The 27,106-nt window shown below is 35.5% G+C and overlaps 1 protein-coding gene across 2 annotated transcripts in view; it reads right to left on the reverse strand.

Annotated features, from left to right (window-relative positions):
* The window catches only part of GUCY1A2 (guanylate cyclase 1 soluble subunit alpha 2), a 342,191-nt gene that overhangs the window by 19,257 nt on the left and 295,828 nt on the right, over positions 1-27,106 (reverse strand). Inside the window, exon 7 of one of the 2 annotated variants that reach the window (XM_036902731.2) lies at positions 10,239-10,393. The exons of the other annotated variant lie outside the window; for it this stretch is intronic. Within the exon in view, the coding sequence (XP_036758626.2) occupies positions 10,239-10,393 (155 nt within the window). The remainder of the gene's footprint in view (positions 1-10,238; positions 10,394-27,106) is intronic. 2 annotated transcript variants of the gene reach the window in all.

Here is a 27,106-nt window from a genome sequence, read left to right on the forward strand (position 1 = left end):
TCTTCAGGTAAATCCCTAGGAGTGGAATTCCTGGATCAAATGGTATTTCTATTTTTAGTTTTTTGAGGAACCTCCATACTGCTTTTCACAATGGCTGAATCAATATGTATTCCCACCAGCAGTGTAGGAGGGTTCCCCTTTCTCCACATCCTTTCCAGCATTTGTTGTTCCTAGTCTTTTTGATGTTGACAATCCTAACTGGTGTGAGGTGATATCTCATTGTGGTTTTAATTTACATTTCCCTGATGATTAGTGATGTGGAGCATCTTTTCATGTACCTGTTAGCCATCTGAATTTCTTCTTTGAGAGAAGTGTGTGTTTATATCCTCTGCCCATTTTTTAATTGGGTTATTTGCTTTTTGGGTTTTGAGGTGTATGTGTGTTCCTTATATATTTTGGATGTTAACTGCTTCTCGGATATCTTACATAGAGTTTTAAAGCTTCAGCTATCACATTTTAATTTCCAAGAGCTCATTCTTGTTTTACAATTGATTGTTCCTTTTTAAACTGTGCTGTGTTGTTACTTATTATCTATCAATGACAATATTAATCATACTTTTATTGAGTTTTCTTTTTTCTCTGTATTGTCTTTGTTTCCTCTGAGTGTTCATTGCTGTTGTTGGGCTGTGGGTTTTTTTTTGGGGGGCTGTTGCTGTTTTCTTTATTTTGGTCTTTCTCTTTCATGTTAAAGGCATTCAACAAATGACTAACATCCTTGGAAGTCTCTTTCTATTTAACTATGAGGCATTAAAATCTGATAGGAAACTTTATGTATGGCAAGATGTTATGGAATTGTAAGTCCATTTCATAGGGCTCTGAAATATCAGTACATATGGTGTTTTGCCCTTGGGCCAATTTGTCTAAGTAACAGTGTCCCAGTCATGCCAGTGGCATTGCACCTAGCTTCCAGGATTCTGAAAGTTGAATGGAAGAAATGAGCTAGGAATCTCATTGTTCAGTATGTACACTTTTACTTAATCCCTCTACATTCACCTGTCTAAATGTAGAGCCATTTTCATTTAATATCTCTAAGAAAACAAATCTCTTATATCCTTCTAAGTTACTTGTCCTCCAAAATCTACTCTTAGTAACAGAGTTTTAGATTAGCACATGGCTACCCAGCTAGAAACTACTTTTCCCAAAGTTCCTTGCAACTAAGTGTTTGAGTGATTATTAGATTCCTACAAGTAGATTTACATGCCCAAGATTTGAATGGCAGAAGTGATGTAGATTCCATTTTCCTTTGGCAACTATTAACACTGGCTATCAAGATCAGAATTTTGTAGAAGAAAGCTCCAGTTTTTGGCCTCCTGAGGGTCAAGAAAAAGGCCCAGTAGTAGTGACTTTTTCACCTAACTTCCTAATCATGGGAATGCATATTTAGGCATCCACTTTTCAGCTTCCTAATGTGCAAAGGCTGGTATGGCTGTGGTCATGGCTGTAGACTTGACCATTATAGCTCCAGTTGTGACCTCTGAGGGAGGTGCTTGCCTAACTGGCCAGTTTTATAATTTAGGAGCATCATTTAAAAATATCCAATTTAGAATCTGCTCTTTTTCACCTTTCACTATTCTGTAAGCATATCATTCATTGTAAATCTTTTCCTGCTTAAAACACCTGGGTGGTTTCTACTTGCACTTTTTCTGGAATCCCTCTTGGTTATATGTTGGATTAATCTTCTAATTGTTTCTGAGTGTATGTGTGTGTGTGTGTGTGTGAACAGGCTGATATTGAGATCTAGAGAGAATATGCTTGTTTCTCATCTGTACTGTCTTCTGTAGGACCTGAGATTTTAGCTTTCTCCTCTGTACTAAGTTAAATACCACTCACGTATAAACTTTCCATCTTGCTCTCTTCCATTGTTAAGTCTGTTTTCCATTCCTTGTAGATATATGTTGGAAGAGGATTATATCCCTGTTAATCTTTACTATCATTTTACCATTATTCAGAAAAGATTAGTGCTAAATTTCAGGTGTTCAATGTGTTGTGTTAGATTAGAAGTTTCTGTTGTTGCTAATTATCTGAATTTCTTTTGGCTATGGAATGCACTTGGACTTTATTACAATGGTATTAAACATTATACCTTTGAGTGCTAAAAAGGGATGAGTTCTATAAATGCAAATAAAAACAGATAAAGATTCTTTGTGTTTTTCTATGGGTTCTGTAGTTCCTGAATTTTCCTATTTATCTCCTTCTTTCTACCTGAGTGTAAGGAAAGAACTCTATTTATGCTTCGTGCTTCACTGCCTCAAGATCTGATGCAGTTTGAAGATAGGCCCAGTGAAACTATAGTTATTGAGTCAGGCAGATAGCCTAAAATCCTTTGAAATTCAATGATTCATTCTCTGGAAATAACACTCCTGTCCAAATAAGGAAAGTTAAGAATCTAGCTCTCTATAAAACAGAAGATGGCTCTCACCGAATTTTGTAGGCATTTTAAGATTACAGACATTTTAAGTTGCAGATTTTGTGGCAATTTTATAAGATTACCAATTTTCAGGTTTTAAAATTCAAATTAATAGATAAGTTCTCAAAAAGGGATAATTTCTCTGTCCCCTGAAAACTGTAAGGTGGATAGGTACTGCTGGGACACCCTGGCTCACTTCTTCCTGTAACCACCTTGAGTTAAGGACGCTTTGAAAGTGTGCTTACTGTAGATTCTATATTCTACCTGGCTGGTGCTTGATAGAGAGTGGGGTGCTCTGTTGTAATTTCCTATCTGAATGGCAAAACAATGCCTCTTAAATTCTTGAATTTTAGGATGTTGGAGAGCAAAGATGATTCTGCTCTGTATTTTCTGCAGATATTGCAATTTTTTTCCTTTAGCCTAAGAACTTCATTTAACAGACTAAACACCAAAGAGATTTAATATTCAAAGCATTCACTCAAAAATGTTATGTGTCTACAGGCAGGACTCTTAAAAAGAGATGACAAATGAGAAATTAGGAAATATAAATGTAATCAGTTCTTGTAAATTAAACAACTGCCTCACATTTTTTCACTTCTCTGACCAAAACTATTTCCTAAACAAGTCCATTACCTTGCTGGTCTTTCTCTATAAAGGATAAGGACAGGGTGGAAAGATGAAAATATGTACACTAATTTTTTTTTAATGGACAATTCTTCAATGATTTCATTATTTAAAAAATTAGGCCCAGAACTTATTTTAAAGAATTCTATGTTCTCTACTTTGTATATTCCTGAACCAGTTGAAAGTAGAATTTGCCTAGACATAGTGTAAGGAGAACATACAGAGCTACAATGACCTCAGTCCTAAAGAGGCAAATCAGCCTGAGGAACAAAGGAGCTAGCAAACAAAAGGCAAACTTTTTCCTTCTCTTGAGGAGTTTAACCCACCTCTTTTTGAACAATATTTTACAGAAACAATCCTTGAAAATTCCCCCAAAGTGATGCCTCTCAGAAAAACTAATTTTTGTGGACAGAAATGATAGTAAGGTAGTAAATAGGGATGACACAGGAGAGGAGGTTGGCCGGTAAACTACATCTGATCTCTTACCTACATTTTAGGGTCTCCCCTGCACAAGTGAGGTGGAAGCAAATTAGCTAATAGCATTGGTTAAGTCACTTAATATTTCTGGTTCTCAATTTCCTTGCGGAAAAAGAAAGATTTTGATCTGATTTATTTCAAAGATTATGTATGGCTTTAATGTTTAGTGGAGGTAGAGAATTTATATATCTCATGCCTTTTTGCAAGATGTGACTCATATTGGCACACTTAAAGAGGGAATATTAATGTTGCTATCTGTAATTGGAAAAGTAGGAATATAATTCTTGAGGCACAGCCCAAGTTTTCCTTTTGGAAAAACCATTAAGTCATTTGTCTTTACTGGTTATTTTCCTTTGTAAAATACAGGGTTTACCGTTTTGGTGCTTCTCAAAGGATAAGATCATCAATAAAGTCACTTAAAAGACTGACAAGATAATAAAACACCAAGCTGGAAATTTTTTATTTTCCTTAAATATCAAGTCATTAGTATAGATGAGCATTTCAGTATTTTAAAAACAAGGAGGCTACAAGTAAACTACTAGGCAAGAATTTCCTGGACCTCTTTGGATGTCTTTCCCTACATTAAATGTCTATAGGAAGAAGAGTAAATGTTTACAATGTAGTATCTTACTCTTGTAATTATACTGACAGAGGAATAATTCAGGTTTTCTTGCTAATAGTTTTAACTACTATAAATATTAACTTTAACATGCAAAGAAAATATATACAAGCAACTTCAGTTTCTTCAGTTACTCCATGCATATCTAGATATACTAGAAAGATGCCCTCCTCCAAATTGTCTATAAAGTAAAATTCTGAATAGCAGCCCTATATCCCAGTGACTTTTATTATATGCATTAGAGACAAGGTTACACAAAATGTTTTAGCCTCACAGGAAGAGAAGATGGTTCTCTGTCTGACTTGGACAATTCTATTTGGCACAGTTTTGTCATACATGTTCACGTTCAGATCCAAAGTTAAAAATACTGATATGGTTAGAATGGAGATGCCAAGTAAATATTTTAGGGAGAACATAACTCTTCTTTATGCCCCTGATTATAAAAAGAACTCCAGGATCGCAAAAGTGCAAGCTGGGCACGTTTATAAGCAGAGAGGTGGGAAAGGAAAGGAGTCTCCCTTGGTCTGATTCTGACGTGCTCCCTGTGGCTCTCCTCACCATTCTTTTGCAGAGGAAATCCTCTCATCAAGACAAGTTAGATTCAGAAATTATTGCTCCTTACCATTAGTTATTGACCCCCACAGACAGTTTGGCCATGGACAAGAGCTCAGACTCTAGAGTAAAGCTGCTCAGTTTGAATTCGGACTCCCCTAGTATTTATCTGTGTGTTCTTGGTGACTTATTTAACCTAAGTCCCTGTTTATTCTCACCTGAAAAATAAAGATACAACTCACAGGCTTGTGAAGATCAACGAGGTAATGTGAATCAATTGCTTGGAGAGAGAGAGAGTAACTCAATGAATGTTTGCTGTTACTCTCACAACATTTTAGAGCTAAAAGATATTTTGGAGATCATCTCCCTCATTTCAGAGATGAGGAAACCAAGCCCAGGAATGTTACCCGGTTTGCCAAAAATTACACAAGTTAATATCTGAGTTAAGATGACATTGATTTCTGATTCCTAGGCTTGGAATCTATGCACCATACCAAACTCTGGCCTAGACAACATGGTTTGTGGAGTTTTAAGCTTGGTTTTAGTAGTCTAAAGATACTAATTTCCTGAATGCCCAGCTAGTTCAGAGATTATGTAAGGGGTAATTATTTCTGAAGGCAGACTGTAAAGTGAGGAAACTTAAATCTTTACAAAAATTCCATGTTTCTCAGAACTGCTCCTTAATCACTTCTTCAAACCAAGGACTCTACTGTTTCTTACCTATAGAAGGGTGATTCAGTCTTTGCTAAGGACTGAATGTTTGTGTCTGCCCAAAATTCATTTGTTGAAGCCCTGCCCCCCAAGGTGTCAGTATTAGAAGGTGAGGCCTTTGGGAGGAAGCTAGGATTAGATGAGGCCATGAGGTGGAGCCTTCATGAACAGGATGAGTGGCCTTGTAAGAGTCACAGGACAGGTGGCTTCCTCTCCATGTCCTTGCCATATATGAGAACACAACAAGAAATAAGCCAGCTAAATTCTCACCAGAACCCGACCAGACTGGCATCACAACCTTGGACTTCCAGCCTCCACAACTGTGGGAAATCCATCTCTGTCATCTATAACCCATCTGCATCCTGTGCTTTCTGCCACCTGTGCTTTGTTATAGCAGCATGAAATGATGAGACTATAGTTCTAGGCAGATTTTAGCCCTTGAGTTTTTCCCTTGTTTTAGGTAGAATAACCACCACCACCTTACTGGAAAAAAAAAAGTCCATGTCCTAACCCCTGGAACCTGTGTGCCAGGTCACGTGCCAAAGATGGATTAAGGCTGCAGATGGAATTAAGGTCACTAATCTGTTAACTCCAGGGAAATGATCCCGGATTTCCACTGAGCCCAGTGTAATCACAAGGGTCCTTAAATTAGAAGATGGGAGAAAGAACAATAGCAGAGTTCAGAAAGGAAACGAGACAATGGCAGCAGCATCAGAGAGGCACAGTGTTGCTGGCTTTATGACAGAGGAAGGACTCCAGGAGCTGAGCAATAAGGTGGCTGCTAGAAGCTGGAGAAGGCAAGAAAACTGATTATTTCCCAGAACCCCCAGAGAAGAATGCAGCCCTGAGGAGACTTTGATGCTAGCCCAGTGAGACCCATGTCAGAATCCTATCCTCCAGAACTGTAAGAGAATAAATTTGTGCCAATTAAGTCACATGGTTTTTGGTAATCTAATTCATACACATGAAATTAGGTACCTTTGCTTAAATTTGGGGATGTGCCAAGAAGATAGCCAGTTTTTATCACATGCCTATGACTTAGTCTTCAGTCTAAGATGCCTTTGTTAATAAAAACTTGTCACAATAAGCAGATTACCAGCTAAATTTTGAGTCATAGCTGAAAATGCCTTTGGCCAAATTACCAAACCATTTTTCTCTGGGATTGCCAGATGAGGTCTGTAATCTAACTATCATACATCATTCAACATGGTTACATTTACAAAATATGGGAATTAAATGCAGGAATAAGATGATCTATTCCTGTATGGAAAGAACAGGATGAAGCAATAATGAATTTCATCTATATTCTTAGTATTAGGAGATTTATAAATGTCATGTTTAATCTTAATAATAATCTTCTGAAACATACCTATTTTAAAGATGAGAAAACTGGATCCAAAGAAATGAAGCTGCTAAATTTCACACAGACCATAAGTCTTAGAGCCTGGATTCTGGAGTGCACGTTATCACCGCTCTGTCCTGCTCTTTGAACATTCCCTGATAAGATGAGCTGTTTATATAGCAGTGGTTAAAAGGTAACTTGTTTTAACAGAAGGGGCCTTACATAGTGAATGAAAGACAAGAATTCTGAAAAGTCTAGAGATAGATCAAATGTAAAATAAGAAAAGCAAAAATGTTTAAAGGTTAAGGAAAATTTCCTATCAAAGCTATTAAAGAGTCTTTCTACATTTTTAGCTTGCATGTAGGAAGGAAAACAATTTTTGCTTAGGCAAATCATTCGATTATTCATGCCATTCAAAAAACTTGCCAAAATAATCCCTAATACAAGCAATTATTTCAGTTTCACAGATCAGGGGCTGTGGGTAAAATTGTAACATTTCCAGAGTACCTCGCCTGGCTTTAGTGCATTTGCATATCCTCAGGGATGGAAAGAAGTTCATCTCCATGTCAGTGGGTAATTACCTGGGCAACCGAGGGCGTGTTTGAACCTGAGAGGTTAAGGGGAGAGGCTTGCTTCTTCCAGAGCAGGGGAGAGAGATGGCCCTGGACTGCAGTTTGTAAGCAAAAAATGGGTTTTAAACTTTATTTCTCCCTTTGAGTGATTTTGGCTTTTAGAGGTATTTTGCCCTGGGATTTCTTCTTCCTGGACTCACAGACGCTTGATGTTAAAGACAATTGTAATGTGTGCATTATTTTTAAATTGGAATGAGTGGGAACAAAGCTGGGTATAAATATCACATTTATTGGAGAAAAATTAAAAATCAAACATGGAAAGCTAAAAACTCATTAAAGATTTTTTTTTGGTCCAGAAAAAAAAAACTAGCAATAAAGTACCCTAGGGGAAGAGGGAATGGTCATTGGGCATTACTGCAAGCCACAAGATGACTCACACTCTAAGAATCTAAAAAAAATGAAGACTGTCATAATAAAAGTTATGGCCCTGATTTTTAAAACTTTCTTCCTTATGTCAGCAATAAATTTTAAGATAAAAAACATCAGATCATTCTAATCTTAGTAATCTATGCAAAGTTCAATTATTTATATAATATGAAATGTAAAGTGAACTAATATGTAATGATGGGTAGGTAATGTTCATAGGAACATACTTTGTAATAGTTAAAAATTAGAAAAAGAACCTTAAATGTTCATCAATACAGGAATAGATGAATAAAAATTAAAGTATGGTACAGTCATAAACTGGAATGTTGTACAGTAATTTAAATGATGAGCTAGAACTATATATCTCAACATATATAGATCTTCAACATATGGAATTTTGTTTAAATAAACCAATGGTAGAGAAAGGTTCAAAAAGTGAAATATCACTTATTCAAATTAAAACAAAGATAATAAAATTCAATTATTTATGGTTATATATGAAAAAAACACTGGACTTTGAAACACATCAGATTCATTAGGCTATTTGTCACAATGAAAGGTAATGTCATCATTTTATCATTAGTGTCTATCATAGTGCTTGGAACATAGTAGGTACTCAATAAATATTTGCTGAAAGAAAGGAAGAATGGAGGGGCACAGGGAAAAAGGGAGGAAAAAGGTTGTTTTAAGGATTTTACAAAAAATTTTTATAAAGTATTAGTAGGAATTAAATGATTTGGAGCCAGTCAGAGAAAATATCCTTTAGAGTCAACCCACATGGCAGCTCACCATGTCAATCTGTGACTCCATTTGATCTTGGGGAAGGGAAGGGTAGACAATAACAGAATAAAGTGTTTCAATGCTTACAGTGGTTAAAATTATTCAGTCCCTTAGATCTATTGATCACCAGGAATCACCACCAACTCAATTAATGTGAAAAAGATTACAAAAAATCAGAGACAGCACCCAAATGCAGACCCAGTATGGCTTTTGGAGTTTTCTTTGTTGGCCACATGTAAACAAAGCCAGCTATAGCTATGATGTCTATCTAAGCTCAGGGCATGAGCTCCTCACACAGTTGATCCATTCTTTACACAATTTTCAAAATGGAGTTTCCACATTAGATGTAAATCTATACAAACATGGAACACAAGTAACAGCACCAAGTTGTGGAAAATCATAACCATAGTAAAAGGGTATAGGTAATGTGACTGATCTTCAGGAACTTTCCTCCCCCTGCCGTCTAAAGCAATGTCACAATTACTGATTGGGAGAAGTTCCCCAAATTCAACTTAATATGGAAGTTATTGTCAGATCATTTGTATTATGCTCAGAATTATGTTAGGAAAGTTGGCAGAAACTTAAAAGAGGTAAAGCCCTTATGTAAACAGCCTAAAAATGACAAGTAGTTATTAAGCAGGTAGTTGCCTGATTTTACATTTGTAATTTCAGTCCCCTTCTCATCTGCTTCTCAAGAATTTGGAAAGACTTGTCTTTCATCCAAGAGACTTTAATTTCCCTCTATATAAATATGTCGTCAAAAGCTTCAAAGTATCACCATTTTGTTTATCATCATAATTAATTTTTGTTACCTATACAAGTTTTCTGCTTCAGGGTTTTTTGTAACCATGTTAATAAAAAAAATCAATGATCACTATTTTCAACTTTACAGTTTTGCAATATGATTTCTAGTCATTTAAATCGTGACACTAATTAAATCACTTGCACACAAATGCCTAGCATAAAGCCAAAGTTTAACAGGTAGGAGATATTCATACTGGTTTCTTATTTAAGAGAAGTCCATCTTATCAATGCTTTTGTTCATTAATTCAAAAATATTTATAGAATGCTTACTGTGTGTTCAATGATTTTTGTAAGTTCTGGGGTCAAATGTTTTACTGATGAGTCAAAACAAAAATGTCCCTGCCCATATGAGCTTAATATCTAAAGGGTAAAATGACATCTACAAGGCACAAAGTAAGAATGAGTTTGGCTGTCAAAAATGTATAGACTTGTCAAATATGACCTTTAAGATAAATAGAGTTTGAACTTTTACTCTGTACTCGGTATATATTTAATTTTAGGCAGTCCTTATTTATAATCATTATTCAAAAGAATAAAAACAGGCAAATGGTCTTTTCTATCTTATTCCTTTGATTTTAATAAACATTAAGAACATTTTGAAAATAATAGAATTTTATTAAGGTAGTGTAATGCAGACCCTTAACATTCACTCCCCTGTATTTTAAACAGGTGTACTTGGAAGGACAGAGATTATGGGAAACGACAAACGTGTATTTACCTCCCAGTCAAGTCAGGTTTTCCATGCATTCTCTTGGGGTGCAAATGAAAGTTTGTGTCACAATTGCTATTTTTCAGACTAGGCAGATCCATTCATATTATTTTAGAAAATGACAGGGTCAAGAAAAACAACCAGGTTGCACAAATGATAGGTTATTAGCTCAAGGAGATGCCAAAAACGGGGGGAAGAGGCCAGAGAACACTTACTGGTAAGTTGTTGGGCTGACATTGATGCGCCGAGGGTGACTTCCTGATTCAAATTTGCTTGCCAGAGTGACATTATTTCCAAACAGGCAATATCGTGGCATTCTTACCCCAACAACTCCAGCCAGCACGGAGCCTGAGTGAATGCCTATCCTCATCTAAAAAACATGAAAAAGTAAGAGGATATATTTATGTTTTAATTTGGTACACAATTATTTAATGAGAAGTACTGGTAATTATATAAACCATTAAATTATGAGCTCCTCAAACACGAGGACTGTGTCTAGGTCATTTTTGTGATCACAATATCTGGACCATTATAGTGCCAATGAACATGGATGATGGGGAATAAATGAAAGAATGGATTAATTACACGAAAAATAAAACTATATTTAATTTGCTACATAAAATCAGTTATATTCCAAGTTCAGTCAGGTCTCATTTGTACATAATATGCTCTAATACATGAAGAATGCAATATTCTCCCTCTGGTTATTCTCACATAAAACTTTATTTTCCCTTTCATAGCATTAAACAAAATTATAAATTAAATATTTATATTTCTCTTTACTGTGCTTAAATGTTGGATTTTCCCATCAGAGAAGAATCTGTATCTATTTCCTTACTGCTAAATATAAGCACTTATTACCATACCTAGAACAAAGTACTCAATAAGTAATGAATGTTAAATAAACTGCTTGAATTCCTCAACTTAGTATTAAAATGGAGTTACAGAGAATTCAACCCTTGAGTCAGTTAAGAAGGGTCAAATTGAAAATCCTGAAGAATAAATTTAGTGTTGTACACTTCACTCTGTGAGAATCTAATAAATATGAGTCTGGTCCATGCCTCGAAGGAGCCCTCAGTGTGCCGATGATATACACATAAATATGATTACAGCAATGAAGTTGTATCCACACGGTTTACAGCAAAATACCTGCAGTGTATGGTAACCAAGTGGGAGATGATATCCTTAGTTATACTGCAATGTGTATAACTCAGAGAGAGGGAGATCTGATGCCCAGATGCCTACTAGGTAAGCAAAGTATTACCCCATCACGATCATGCCTGCTTTGCCGCTATAACTGTGAGGATAAAAAGTCACTCCAAGACTAACCCTTGTCATAGGACTGCAGACTTCTGTATATATGAATCCATAACAAGACAGGTTGAAACCAATGTGATATCATTACAGCTCCTAATAACCTCTTCATCTACTTTTAAAAAACTGATTAAAAATTTATTCAGAAATTCAATATGCTAGGAAAAGCCAAGATATATTTGAGAAAATAGAAAAAGTTGGAATATTTGCCTTACAAGCTATCAGGTCTTAGTATAAATATATCTAATTAGTGCGTGAATATCATAATATTGGTGCATAGATAGCAAAATTGACTAATACAACAGATAGCCCAGAAAGACATTCATGCATACATAGGTGACTGATATTTGATAGAGTTGGCATTTCAGATTAGTGAGAAAAAGATGGCCTTTCCACTGTGGATCAACTGTGTCTTCACATGGAAAAAAAAATTAAGTAGATTAAAGATATTAATATTGAAGAAGGTACAATTTTACAGCTTTAAAAATAATTCTTTCCATTAAGGTAAAGGTCAATCTGCAGTATCAAATTCTAAAGTATAGACACATTCAAAAGTACAGACTTTTATTAGTCACTCAGTAACAGTTCCTAGGTGAATGGTCCAGATTTTGAGGCAGCTCTGTTCCTCTTGGTTAGTCAGGGACCAGTCCCTTATCAATGTGTTCCTCACCATGTCTTATCACATATTCCTCATTAATTGAAAACTGAATAAGGAGCACACTAATGTTTTTCATGTTGAGCAAAGAGACTACCAGAAGTCCAAGGTAGGGGTCATGAAGCTTCATTTAAGGTTATCTTCATTCCTTTCCGTAGACCCAGATTTATATTTGGTATTTTCATTTGCCTAAAAGTCTTTAAACATTTTTTGTATGTAGGGCCACTGGTGATTAATTCTTTCAGCCTTTGCATGTTTGAAAAAGTCTTTATTTTGTCTACATATCTAAAATACATTTTTCACTGGATACAGAATTCTAACTTGATAGTTTTTTTTTAAATTTCAGCACTTTAGTGATGTTGCCCCAGTGCCTTCTCATTTGCATTGTTTTCTATGAAACAATCTGCTGTCTTGCTTACCTTAATTCCTCCATATGTAATATATCTTTTTTTCTTCTGGCAACTCTAAATTTTTCTATTTATCGCTAGTTTTGAAAAATTCAGCTATGATTTCTCTTGATGTTTTCTTCATGATTTTTGTGTTTGGGGTTTGTTGAGTTTCTTGCATCTGTGGGTTTTATAGTCCTCATCAAATCTGGAAAAATTTCAACCATTACTTCTTCAAATGTTTTCTACCCACCCCTCCTTTTTAGTGACTCCAATTACATGTACATTAGGATGCTTGAAGTACTTTCATAGTCCACAGATGATCTGTTGATTTAAAATATTTTTTTCTCTATTTTGGATAATTTCTATTGCAGTGTCTCAAACTTACTGATCTTTTCTTTTGTAATGTGTAATATTTTGTTAATCATGCCCAGTGAATTTTCATCTCACACACTGATTTTTCCTCTCTAGAAGTTCAATTTGGGATTTCTTTTTGTCTTTCAGATATCAACTTAACTTTTGAATGTATGGTATACAATTAAAAAAAATGTTTTAATACTCTTGTCTGCTAATTCTAACATCTAAGTTTTCTATCAATTTTGATAGACTTTTCTCATTATGTGTCATATTTTTCAGCTTTTCTGCAATATTACTAATTTTTGGTTAGATATCATGAAAATGAGTTTGTTGCATGCTGGATATTTTTATATTCTTATAAATATTCTTGAGTTCTATCCTGGGATAGAGTCAAGTTATTTGGAAATGGTTTGTTACTTTCAAGTCTTGCTTTTCAATATTTGTTAGGCAAGTCTTAAGCAGTGTTTCATGTAGAGCTAATTATTCCCCACTACAGATACCCCACTACAGATGCAAGAACTCTCTGAGTACTGTACCCAATACCCATAATATATGGGGCTTTCCCGTCTTCCTGATGAGAACAGGCATTTTTTCCAAGTCCTATGTGAGGTGCAGGAAATTTTCCCTCTAATCCTTCCAGGTGATTTTTTTCCCCACCAGGCTCAGGTAGTTTTCTTACATATAAAAAATAATCACTGCTTTGCTGAACACAAAGGCCCCTTGGAAGATCTCTCTGACCTCTGGCAACTTTGTTTTCCCTCGGTCCTCAACTCCATTTCTTTAACTGAGAAAGTTTGTTTGGCTGCCTCCTGGCCTGCTCCTCCCTGCAACATAGCAATACACAAGGAAAACCATACGTCTCATCTTATTTGTTTTCTATCTCTCAGGGATCTCTGTATTCCACTGTTTAGTATCCAGTGTCATGAAAATTGCTCTTTTGTATATTCTGTTCAGATCTTCAATTATTTAAGGAGGGAGTGCAAATCCAGTCTCTCTTACTACTTACTAGCTGGAAGCAGAAATGAGATATACTTTTTTTTTGAAGAAAGAAAAATATATGAAAAATTTAGGCCTCTTTCTCATAAGAGATTGTCTATTTGGACTTAGAAAGATGAAAAATATGCTGAATGATAATATTCCTTTGAAACAAAGTAAGTGTAAAAGCACTTTTCTCTAAAATTAGCAAGTATTTTGCAATATAATTCTAGTTCAGAAAAGCTATTTATATTAAATTACCTTGCCTACAAAAAACCTAAACCTTAGCAAGATTATCAGTTTGGGCCTGTGATCACTACTATCTTTTAAAGCAGGAGGAACAGCAGAAGTGAATATCATATTGACACACTTCACAGCTTCTTTATTCTGTGTTTTTGTTGGAGAAAAAGACCACCTACCCCACACCAGCTATATAGAAGACATATAGTTCCATCTCTGCCTCTTTAAAAAATACCTGAGGCTGTTTTTTTTTATAAACAAATAGAATGAGAATTATTACAACCTGAAAAATGTTAAATATAAAAATCCTGGTATCCTTGAGGGGGTAGATGGAGAAATTGTCATTTAAAAACAGAAACAAAAACCTTTTCTCTTAGAAGGCTACCTAAAAGATGCACAAAAATATCAACAACCATGAAAATAGCATAGATTCGTTATCACTGTCACTACCCTGTAACGGAATAGCACTCAGCAAATTATCTAATCTTGGAAATAAGGAGATACCACTGAGAGCTTAGAAGCTGAATCATCACTCTTTTCTTTTGCATTTTTTTGACAATTTATTGAGATTTTCCAGGAATTGTTGCATGTATAAGGAAGTCACTGATTGTCCCATTCAGAATATCCCAAGAGCATCTAACAGACAAAACAGAGAGATACATTTAACTATTAATGAGGGATTTAGATTTATTTTGACAAGATTTAATTTTACTTAAATGGGTTAACCAAGCAGTAACATTTGCATCCATCTGGCCTATACGCCCTATCTAAAAGAGAGGCTTGTTTTGCACTAATCTAGTGGTTGTCAAGTAGGACCATTTATTCGTGCCCCTCAGTGGACATTTGGCAATGTCTTGACACACTTCTTTATTTTCACAACTAGGACGGTGAATTCTCACTGGAATCTGTTTAGTGGAGCTAGGGATTTGTGGGACAGCTTTCTCACGACAAAGGATTTCCCAGTCTAAAATACAATAGTGCCAAGGTTGAAAAGCCTTGCACTAAACAGACCTCTGGCAACCTATAATACTTAATAGAACAACACACACAAAAAATAACATAATAAATCCTTTAATCAGATCAAAGCTTTGACGAATAAGAACAGATTTCACTTTTTAAGGAAAGTTCATGAAAAAAATAGCGTTTGTCCTAGGTATTTATTGAAAAACACAGAAACTTTACGATCTATACTGAGGTTAAAATTTCTACTACCAAATCTCCCATATCTAAATGAAATGCATAAAATAATGCAGAATACTGGGACACATCAACATCCCCCATTATCAAATAAGTTAGTTATTCTCATAATACTTTACTAATTATTTATTAGCACAGGCACACAAAAAATGTACTTTTAGTTAACATTCCTCCTACAACTCTTAAAAATAGGCTTATATAGTTCAACCTCAGCTAGTCAAAACTCTCTTTGGTGTAGTAGAGAGAATGCTAGGGTTGGGAGGGCAACACAGATACTTTAGTTCAGCTCCCTCATTTCACAAACAAACTGAAATCCAGAGAAGCCTAATGAAAAGAATAATTAGTGTTAGGGCCAGCTCTAGACCTTGGGTCACTTGGTTCTGGGTTTGGTGTACTATGGCACATACCCAAATTAAAATGATGCCTCAGGCTATTTCTATAAGATTCATCAGCCTGTCAAACCAAAAAAAAAATGTAAAAAAAAAATCAGATTTAATTAGGTCTGCCTAGTCTATGTACACAGAAGGGCTGGCACTTTCCAATGGAAACTCAGAAAAAATAGGCTACATGTTAATTAAATCCAACATCAGAAGACTTCCAACCCTCCTCCATCTTCTCTTTCATACTTCTCCACACTAAATCTTTGGACTGGTCTACTCACCACACTCCAAAAATCCCTGGCAAATCCATGCTGGAGCTTTGGCTGATGTGGACTGACTCACCTGACATGCCATCCAACCTGAATCACAGACTCTGTGTTAAGGTCTCAGGCTATAAAGGGGAACAAAAGAGGTATGTTCCCTGTCTTCCTGGAGTTTTCATTCCATGCAACAAATAGAATAGCTAATGAGATTATGATGAATGCTGAAAGTGTAAAAGAGAGCAGAGCACAGGCACCAGGGCTGCGGAGCTGACCAAGTCTGGACAATCACCAAGTCCTTCTTGAGAAAGTACCCTTGAGCTCAGTGCTACAGGAGGAGTGGCTCTGTCTAGGTGGGGAGGAGAGGCACAGCTGTGGTTGGAGGGCTGGGAGGAAAGTGTCCACGTAGAGTGGAAATAGCATGCAAAGACCCTAAGCCTACAGAGTTTCTGTGCATCTGAGTACTAAAGAAAGGCAAGACAAGGGGGCTGCTGCTTCAAGAAAAAGGAGACAGCCCGGACCTGAGGCTGAGGCAGTATGCTCATCAGATCACTTAGAACAAAGTTTCTCAGTCTCTGTGCTATTGGTATTTTGGGTTGGGTAACTTCTTTTCTGTGAGAGCTGTATTATAGGATGATTACTTATCCTTGGCCTCAGTCACTAAATGTCAGCTGTAGGTTGAAAGCAGAGATTGTTTTGGGAGTTTTGTTGCAGGACCTGAAGGGTATACACTTCACATTCAGTCCTAGCTTCACTACCTGCTCAGTGATGATCGGTATTCTCTAGCCAAGAGCACCATGTTTTCTTCAGGCAATCCGCTTGCACCTGTTCTCAGCCCTGCAGGTTTTGTGGGAAACTGCTTTTACCTCGAGGTCCAGGAGTAGGCCCAAACGGGCAAGGGAGGGCCAGTTCCTCAGTGTTAGCAATTAATTTAAGAAAAGAAAGTGACCCAGTGTAAGCCAACGAGAGATCCAATCTCAGAAATTATACGAGAGCTACAAGAAGAGACTCTTTTCCAAGATGCTGTGCTATACGTCTGTGAACAGTGAACAGTGTTCTGGGGAACAATGGGAGCCAGCCACTTTGATGCCGTGATGGAGGTGCTTGTTGCTGCCGAGGACCACCACATAGACCTAACGATGAAGCCACGTCTGGGTGGGCAAACCAAGGAGAAAAATTAGAAGCCAACTTCATGGCAGTATCAATTTGGCAGCAATCTCTAGCCTTATGTGAAGGTAGCCCTACTACTGGGCTTTTCAGTTATTTGGCCGATGCACTCCTTTAATTGTTTATGTCATCTTATTTCTTCTATTACTTGCAAAACAAAGAGGCATAAGTCTTTCTTTTCACTAGCTATGTAAGTTTAGTCAGGTTAACCAGCCTCTTTGATGTTTTTATTTGTTAAATTATTATAATATCCTCCTGGTGGGGCTGTTAGCAGGCTAAAATGGGATAAACTATAAGCTCATAGTGGGCACACACACACACACAAAAATTAGTTCCCTCCCCATACCTCATCCTGCCCACTGCATTGCTCATGATGTCAAGGACCACGCCCACACACATTTATGATTCAGTACTAATTCCAGAATTTCCAAGTCAAACGTAAACCATGATTAACATTATGAGCTAGCAAGTTAATAAACAATATCAATTTGCATCAAAATAGTCCTATTTGAGCAAGACAAAATTTCCTAATTAAAATAGGTCTGTAGAAGAAAAAGAAAGACTTCTAGTAGAAAAAGCCAGTTAACTGTTTACTCATGTTTGCATTTAAGTATTGTCCTTAGATTTATGTGATTAAGATCTTAAGCTATTAAAATATAGTTAATTAACTCTTTTAATAGTAAGGAGATTAAAATCATTATTCAAGAGTGATGAAAACAAGTACTTAATACTTCTGCTAGTATTAGGAAACGTACTATAAAGTTTTATCAGACAATATTCCTCTCACAGATAAAATTTATTTCACATTTTTTGCCTTATTCTTTTACTAATAACCAATATTCCCCAATAAGAAACACTAATTAATGTTTTAAACCCTAATTTCAAAAGCTAAAGATCCTTAGGAAGAATGCAATCAACTCATAATCTATGCAGCTTTTTACAGTTTCTTCATTTCCCCAATGCACAAGAAAATGAGAAAAAAATCTCTGTGGCTTTGTGGCATTTTTCCTTTTCTCTTTTCTTTTCTTTTTTTTTTTGTTTTCATTTTTCCTTTTATCAGGGGTGACTCAGCCTCCAGTCTGATGGTGGCAAAATGTCACATTCTCAGGTAACATCTTGGACAAATAGCACTTTGGGCAAGATTTCTTACTGTGTTTACTTTGAACATCACAGGTGTATCATTCAAAGATAAATTTCAATTTTTACAGAAAATATTTGACAAAAAAAATGGTATGGTAACTGCTAACTAGTTTGGCAACATATAATATCAGACAAAACAAGAAATATAGTGATTTTTATTTTAAAAATGGTGAAATTTTAAATAATTGGTACTTTGGAGTTAGGGGATAAAGTAAATTTACAATCTTGCTATGCACGTTAATGGGGAAGGAAAGAATCCTACAAAAGATGATTTGGAAGGCATGCCTAGAATCCTACGGCAAGTGGCACTGAAGACAGTATCAGGGACTGCTGAGGCGACACATCAGTGTGGCTCGGTTTCACCACTGTCTTCCTACAGGGCATGAATAATTGTGTATGTGACCGTTTAAATACATGATATCGAAAGATTTAAATTTGACTCAGCTTGTAGAAGTGTTAGTCTTAAGGCCTAAAATAAAATACCTTAAGAATTGTTTTTTGAAGTAAGAAACAGATTTAAAGCAACTGAGATGCTTAAATTAAATATGCTTGTATGTAGAAATAATCAGCATACAATATAGTAGTAGAAAAGCACACCATTTTGTGCTGGGCAGTAGATATACCATTTAACAATATAGTTCCATACTTACATACATACACATACACATAAGGAACTGCTTATTATAATAAAGAGTAAAAGAAGAATTAAAAGTTGATAAAAATATTTAAGGAGTTTAAGAAAGTGACTGACACTATTTTCTATCAGCATTTGATTTTCATTCTGATATGTAGAAAAGAATTAGAAACCCTTTTCTGATATCCTGTCTCTGGTTATTTAACCAATGATGCTATGGAAATACTTATTCTACTAACCATATCTAAAACATTAACCAAATCATTATGTAATATTTTAGTCTATTAAATATAACTTTATTGTTTAATCACACAGATTAGAATCTACTTCTTATATCATAAAGGCATTCCCTGTTAATGGTTTCATTTCTTACACACAGGTCTGTTAACTGTTAAAACTTTAAAGCTCTTATAAGTTACTATGTTGAGAGTAGCACTAGAAAATATTACTACTGACATAATAATTCTGTGAACTTACTGAAATCATTTTCTGTAAAAGATGCAGATCTTAACAACAGATGATCTGGAACAAGTTTCGAGTACAAAAAGAAAAAACTTTACAATATTGTAGATTCAAAAAAAAAGATTAAAAAAAATCTTAAATATGCAAAAGTAGAATCCTTTGAAAAGGGATAAAGGGATTTAGGAAAGAATTATAATAGTATGAAGTATGTATCAATTTATGAATTAAATCCATCTAAACTATCAAAAACTCATTTATGTATTTTTCACTTGAATCTTTTTCTCAAGGACCAAAGTCAACCAACTAACACCTTTCATTTCAACAAAAATATCCCTAAGTTTGAGTCTTTTAATACTGACCTAGGAGATGTACAATTTTAAAGAACAGAAAATAACCTCTGTTTTTTTCTTTTCTTAAAGGAAATGTAAACTACAAAATGTGGAGACTTGTTTGCCTTGCACCCATCCTTTCCTTTTTCTCCTTCCCCTTTCTTTCCTTACATGTCTCTCTATCTCTGCCAAAGGTTATTATACAACAATTCAATTTCAAACACTTGCTAGGCATTGTGGATGATACAAAAGAGAGGAAAAATTGATTGTCTTCCTTCAAGGAACTGAAAATCTTACAGAGTTAAGGAAAGACCGAAATCGTGTTATGAAAAAAATATACGTGGCCAACAAATATGGCCTCCAAAATTTTAGATATTAAAATTGCTATTTTACAGAAAAACTGAACTCAGTGGTATGCTGGAGACTACAAAATATGAACATCTGTTCCCACATCCCCATTCCGTGATGTTATACTGGTAGCATAGGATTACATTTACGCCACAGAAATATCCAACAGATCAGGGTTCCCCACCTCTGACAATTTACTGCTTACCACTAGATGCACCTCAGGCAAAAGGAAACTGATCCCAGACGGAATGCCTTAAATTCAAGAAAAAAGTTATGAACAAAGAATATGAAAAAATGAATCAATTAAAAAATAAGACTGCAAAAATATTTCTATTTTACAATTTACAAAAACTAAAAAAATATTTTGCAAATGTATGATTTTCCACTTACAGACTACTTAATAAAAATAAAAATTCCTCTGAGAAAATGGCATATATTATAGTGATGTCCATGTTTACTGTTGACAAGTGAATTTCCTCAGGGAAAACATAGCTCATTTGATGTCTCAAAAGCTCTATTTCTCAGACAGAAAACAATGTTTTTGCAAATGTGTAAGCAAAAGAAATTTTAATGAGTTTGCTTATTAAACATTAATAATTATTATTCTCTTTTGTAAATTATACCTTTTTTAATTTATAAAGTATAAGAATAAACAGCATGGGCAAGTTTACCCTCCAGAATAGAAGTACAATAACAATGAATTAATATAGAGTTACAATGTACAGTTCTTGGCTACACGTTAGAATTAACTGGAGAGCTTTAAAATAGCTGTTTTGGATCTCATTTCCAGAGATCTTGATTTAGCAAGTCTGGAATGAGGCTCAGGCATTGGGACTTTTAACCTCTAGGGTTTCTGGTGTGCATCCAGTTGAGAACCACAAGTGTAGAATATCTCTTAAGTTTCACAAATATATTTACAAATTATCAATACTTCAGGAACTAAATAGTTAACATAGCTGTGCTCTTTCCCAGCAAGTGGAACATTGTGCAAATTCCTTCACACGCGCACACACACACATATATATATATATATATATACTACCTTTCAGTTTTGAGAAGGAAACACAGTATTCCATCCTGCTCCAGCAGAAACAATATTCCTGTATATCTCTTGTTTTTTAAAAGCAATAAAAATATGTTTAATTAAGATACTAGCAAATGGGGTCGAACAGTGAGTATGCCTCAGACTTAATGCATGTCAGCTGATTGGATAAACGGGGGTTTTCTTGAGACTTCAGTACGTCTGGGGTTGGATGGTTAGCAGCCCAGGCTCAGCAGCAGCAGTTCATACAGTCTCACGTGTCTAGGGGCAATGGGACTACAGAGAGATACTTACTTGCTCACGTTGAAGTGGTGGTCATTAGAAGATAACATAGCAGCACGGATGGAGGGCATTTTAGGCTTATGGACGCTGAAAGGGGTGCTCTCTCTTTGGAAGTTGCCATAGGCTTCAGAATCTGACCCATTAATTATTTGCTGTATGATCCTGGGCATATTATTCTCTAAAACTCATCATCTATAATACAGAGATATTATCAATGTGTACCAATAATTCACTTGCATCCAGTATGAAACATTATGATTATTAACTTTAATTGGGAAAAGAGTGGTTAATTTTATTTGTCGTCTTGTAATACAGGGGATGGGAATTTCCATGAATGTGGAAACTGAAACACAAAGAGTAAATGGTCTGCTAAAGAACACCCCCAGTGAGGATAAGAGGCCAGATGAAAACACAACTCCTATGGCTTCTACTAAACTGGTCCTCCTATCATGACACCTTGGTAGTTCTCTTTCTTAATCTTTTTTTCATTATTAGAGATGAAAAGTTCTTAATGATAATTTATGTTTATATAATCCACCATAAAATCTGCTTAAGTTGTTATACAACATTATCAAAGGAACAGAAGAGGGAAAGAGTTTTCGGAAAAAAAATTGTAAAGAACTTAAAAAATTACAGAAAGCTACAATAAAATTCAAAAATACGCAATATCAATTGTAAATAAAAGTGTCATGACCAAGCCCAAAGAGACACGAGTACCCAGTGTAATGTGGTGTCCCAAATGGGATCTTGGAACAGAAAAAGGACATTAGGGAAAAACTGAGGGAATCTGAATGAAGTGTAGACTTCAGTTAATAATTCTGTATCCATGTGATTCATTAAATATAACAATAGTGCCATGTCTTGTTTGTGGAAAACTGAAGGTAGGGTATTTGAGTACTCTCTGGACTATCTTGGCAATTATTCTGAAAATCCAAAACTATTATAAAAAGTTTATTTAAAAATGTGAATCATATGCTCCTCCACCAAAAAGACAAATTTACAAATGTTTCTTATCTTTAAAAATGTTGCTTATTTTTGAATTCAGAAAGTAATAGCTAACTCAAGGGACTGTGATGTGGAATAAAGGAATTGAATGGCTAATGTAAAAAATAAAAATTTACAAGTCTTAGAAAGAAATGAACCAGGAAATTAGCCAATCAACCAAATAGCAAAAGCAACTCCAAATCCTTATCCTTTAATACCCTAAATCCTCCTGTATACTACTGTTATTGCCAACATTTATTCCATTTGGGCATTAGATGGCACTCATGCTCATTTTACTGAGAAGGTAGGCTCCTTAATATCAGCAATAGATCTCTCAACTGGAGATGTTTCTGGAAGCTCTGGCCCAATATTAATTTTCGGAGTAAATTGTGAAAACAAAGTTAACTCCATAATATAATTTAAATAAACTTTGGGTAGGGTAGCAAAATTCAAACAATGAACAAAACTGGAAATTAAGAATCATTAAGCAGGTTTCAAAAATCTCAAACAGACTTCAAATGGTAGACTTCAAGGCGTCCACAGATTTCCCCTGAAGCTGGCATGCATGTTGCAGCCATAGTGTTTATCAGCTCTCCAAAGGAGTCCGTGGATTTCCCAGTATTTGAGAGCCATTAGTTTAATATCTTCTTCAGTCTCAAATCATTTGTGTATCTTCAGCATTTATCACTGAATTTTTCATTTAGTACACAGTCATAAAAAGTTTGTTCAAAGAATGAACAGCAAGCTGATCAGGAGACTAAATGAAAAGAAATTTTATACTTGGTGTAAATGTCACCCTTTCCTTTCTCTAAGTACATGCAGCACTATCTATATTTTTACTACTCAAGTCATTGGATACTTTCATCTTTGAATCCCTCATCAATATTTGCAAACTAAGAATGAAAACTACATTTTAAACAAGGAACCTGAATCAATGTTTTATATCCAATCTTACTTCTGCTTGTTACGTTAGTCCAGTAATTGATCATCCCAGACCTTATAAAATGGTATGTTTACATCCTCCTACATCTGGCTCAAAATTAGAGGAAACTCCTTAGTGGTTGCAAAAAAAAATAAAAAGCTTATTAACTAGAGCTAAAATCACTACCCAAAACTCAAAATTGTTCTTTCAGTGCTCGAGTCCAGCTGTGCCACTTTTATTTTGATGGTGCCCTCTAGTACAAAAAAAAAAAAAAAGATTCTCACGAATCAATGAGCCCATGGACTAGAATAAGTCATATGATTTAACAAGGGCTCTGCTTTTAACCTGGGCTTTGAGAAAAAGCTCTGAGGTTTGAAATGAAAAGCTTTGTGGTATTTATTTGTAATTGGCCTGCCATTGATCCCATCCAAGCAAACAAAAGAAAAAAGCATAGGAAAATTTCTTGTTAGAAAAGGGAATTTGACAAATGAAGAACCTACACAAAGTAATCATTAAAAACCAATTATGTGTGCGTCTGTGAGATGTGATGCATACAATGTAATTTTAAGGAATTTCTTCACACACAGAGCTCCCAGAACAATTATTGTGTACTGATTTCTTTTATTTTGACCCCATTCCCCTGACATATGAAATTCAGAATAAGAAATCTGTAACCAAGCCACTCTCTTTATTAAAAAAATGAATTTCTGATTCTTGCATTGTATTATTAATGTATGACGTTATAGACTATTAAAATATACAGTTATTTTGATATGTGTTTTTATGGTACCAAGTCACCTGCAGATCCCTAAACATACCAAGCTGTTTTACTCCCCTGGACCTTTATTCTTGTTGTTTACTTGCTTAGACTGCCTTCTATTACTTCTATGGGGGTAATTCTATCACCTTCATAGACCCAGCTTAGCCTTCATCTCTGCTCCATCTGTGCGTAAATTGTTCCCAGTAGTTCTTGATCTATCTGGATGGTTTTTCCCCTTTCGAACTACAGGTTGGAAGCCACTTCCTCTAGAAAGCCTTTCATCAGGAAGTTAGGTGTCCCTGGTATGAATTATAGTCACTCTAATTCCCCTCGCCTAACAGTTCCTACACTTTATTTTATTTTTTTTCCACTATCTGTCTCCTCCACTTGTTAAGCTCTGGAAAAATAGAGATAGCAACTATCTTAATCCTCGTTATATCCCCAGCACCTACCAGAACCTTCCTGCACATAGTAGTCCTCAATAAATATTGAGGTGAAATGTGAATTTAAACCACTTCTTTGAAAATCTCAGAATATAGATTCACATGCCTTTTGAATTAGACATTTGAAATGTATTTCCTTCAGGTGTTCCTCTTCAGAAAAGGAATATCCTAAAAAAGAATTTAAGCAAATAATTTTCCAGAAACTTGCCTAAGATGTTCTTCCATTCCCTTTTACTCTACTTTTTCTACCAAGTTAAAAACAACCACATGAACAAACAAAACAAGCTAAGGCAGATTAAGCAAGTGTACCCAAGCAGTGGCATCTACCCTGCAGAACTCGGTAGTGCTCGCTGCCTGTGAGAGCTGTACGCCAGAAGCCAGGGGCACAGCAAAATGGGCCAATACCTTCCTATTGACATCAGCCACTAAATATCTAACTGTGTTATCTACTTGAATGATGAAAATAGGAGGATGAATATATGTATCTTACTGCTACCAAAATTATAACAAATATTTCAATATTAAACACATATGGGACTGGTTCCCTCCTAGCATGAGCTGGGAGCTCTGTTCTTTCACTTTATCTCTAAATAAAAGCCTGTACCTTGCTCTCCTAAAAAATATATACACATATACATATACATATACATATACATATACATATACATATACATATACATATATATATATACACACACATATATATATGTTAAACACATATTTCTTCAAAGATATTTCAGTTAGAGTATTATCAAAACATTACCCAAGTCATGGTAGGATATCATTTTTTAAACAGAATTAAAGTAATACTTCAATATGCAATTAGTTTTTCATAATAAAGAATATGTTCTGATTGAAAGGTGTTAGAAATGTTTCAGAGTGCTTTGAACCAAATATTAGAAATGGTAAGACATCAATGTATTTAAAAGATGGTTGGTGACAGATAGTTGCACGTTTAAGTGTCTGAATCTCCAGTGACCATCACACTGAGAGCAGTAGACCCTCACTTCTTATACCAGATCATTTCTGTCTGCCTTTTATATAGCCATGTGTGGGCTCTGGAGTGCTTTCATAGGAACAGCTAAATAAAAGCAAACCACACCTGGTATGATTCTCATTTTTTCAAAAAGGTAGACAAGGGCAGACCACAGATTTCAAGCATTGTAAGTACTTCTGGTGTGATTCTGAAAGCCATGAAAAGTATGAGACTCAATCATGTCTTATTTATTGTTACATCTTTTCACATGGCATGTAAATAGGTGGCTGATAAATAGGTATGTAGTAGGTAATTTTAATATGGGCTACAGGATGGAGAATGACTTAGGTTTATGCCTAAGCAACAAAGAGTACAAACTAAAAGAATTCTTAGTGTAATTTGAGTGCTAATGCTGATGAAAGGAGATTATTAGAGAAATATGTAAACTGACGGGATGTGATGACTGACTGGATGTATAGGATAAAAGAAAGATAATTATAAAGAAATGCCTAAAACTCTGAATTTGTAAATGCTGGATGCCATGGATTGCTGTAAGGGCTAAAGGAGAAAGAATAAGTTCTTTCTAGGTGGGGTGAAGACGGTGGGAGATGGGTGAGTTAATTTTGAATGGGAGAGTTAAAAGTGAGTTAAATTTGAATTGGGAGATAACAGCTTTGAAATGGTTCTAAAAGCCATGGCTGTGGCAGACTTACCAGTATGGTATGGGGGAAAAAAAAGAGAAAGAGGTGGGTGAATAATTTTGAAGAACATGAATATTTTAAAAGAGTCATAATCACAGTAAAGTCAAGGATCTGAAGCCAGGTCAAGAGTCTGAAATTTTAGAGCAGACAGTTGGGGTTGTAGGTGACAGCAACATGGAGGGGCAAAAACCAGGAAGTAGAAGATACATGATAAGTCAAGTGAAGGAGTCTGAAGCAATGAAAAAAAGGAGACCTTGATAGTAAAACAAACCTATTTGGACACAAGTCTATCCCTTAGCCGAGCCTGCCTAAGGACTGGAGAAAGAAGAAAGGCAGTAAGGACATCCACATTGTGGTGAGCAGAGAGTCAGGGGCCCATCCTGTCAATGGGAGACCAAATTCAAGAGGGGTTCTGAGAGTGGCAGCACGTCTTGATTATTTCCCTGCTCAGAGTCCCATGAACCAGGCTCACTGATCTGGCAAACACAGTCCAGTCATGGCATTTTTCCACATCTGCAAGATGAAAACATGCACTGAATGATGTGAGCTTCTCAGTTAGATGACCTTCGTCTCTTGTTCTTGGAAGGACACTACAGACATTCTTAATTTCTTAAGCGTCTGGAGAGCTTTCAGTCTACTAAACACAGCACTAAGGTCACATTTTTGAATTGTTCCTTTGCCCAAGTCATTTAAAAAGAATTCAACAAGAAGAAAAACACCATGACACTCATGGGAAAACACACCATATTTTTTTAAATGAAAAAGTAAAACGACTTATATTCAGGAATTAGACTTTGGAGACTGAAATCACTTAGGAAGTGCCCTACTGATTCTGACTCCTAAATCTCTAATTGACTTCTCTTCTTTAATCGTACTGTTCCTACTTTTCTGAGCTTTCTCCTCTTACCTGACCTATCATATGCATCTCTAATTTGTCTACCTGTCTATAACCTAGTTATTTTTCAGTCTTCCAAGAAGAGCTACCAGATGGTACTTTTCTAAAATATTCTAAGCTGTTCATCTGGATAGCCTTCTCCCTAATTAGAATTTCTCAATAGCTCCTAACTTCCTACCGAATAATATCTAGTCCCTTTGCAAGGAATTCATAATTCTTAATGGTCCGGTACCT

The sequence above is a fragment of the Manis pentadactyla genome, chromosome 13, assembly GCF_030020395.1.
Source record: "Manis pentadactyla isolate mManPen7 chromosome 13, mManPen7.hap1, whole genome shotgun sequence".
Classification (NCBI taxonomy): Eukaryota; Metazoa; Chordata; class Mammalia; order Pholidota; family Manidae; genus Manis; species Manis pentadactyla.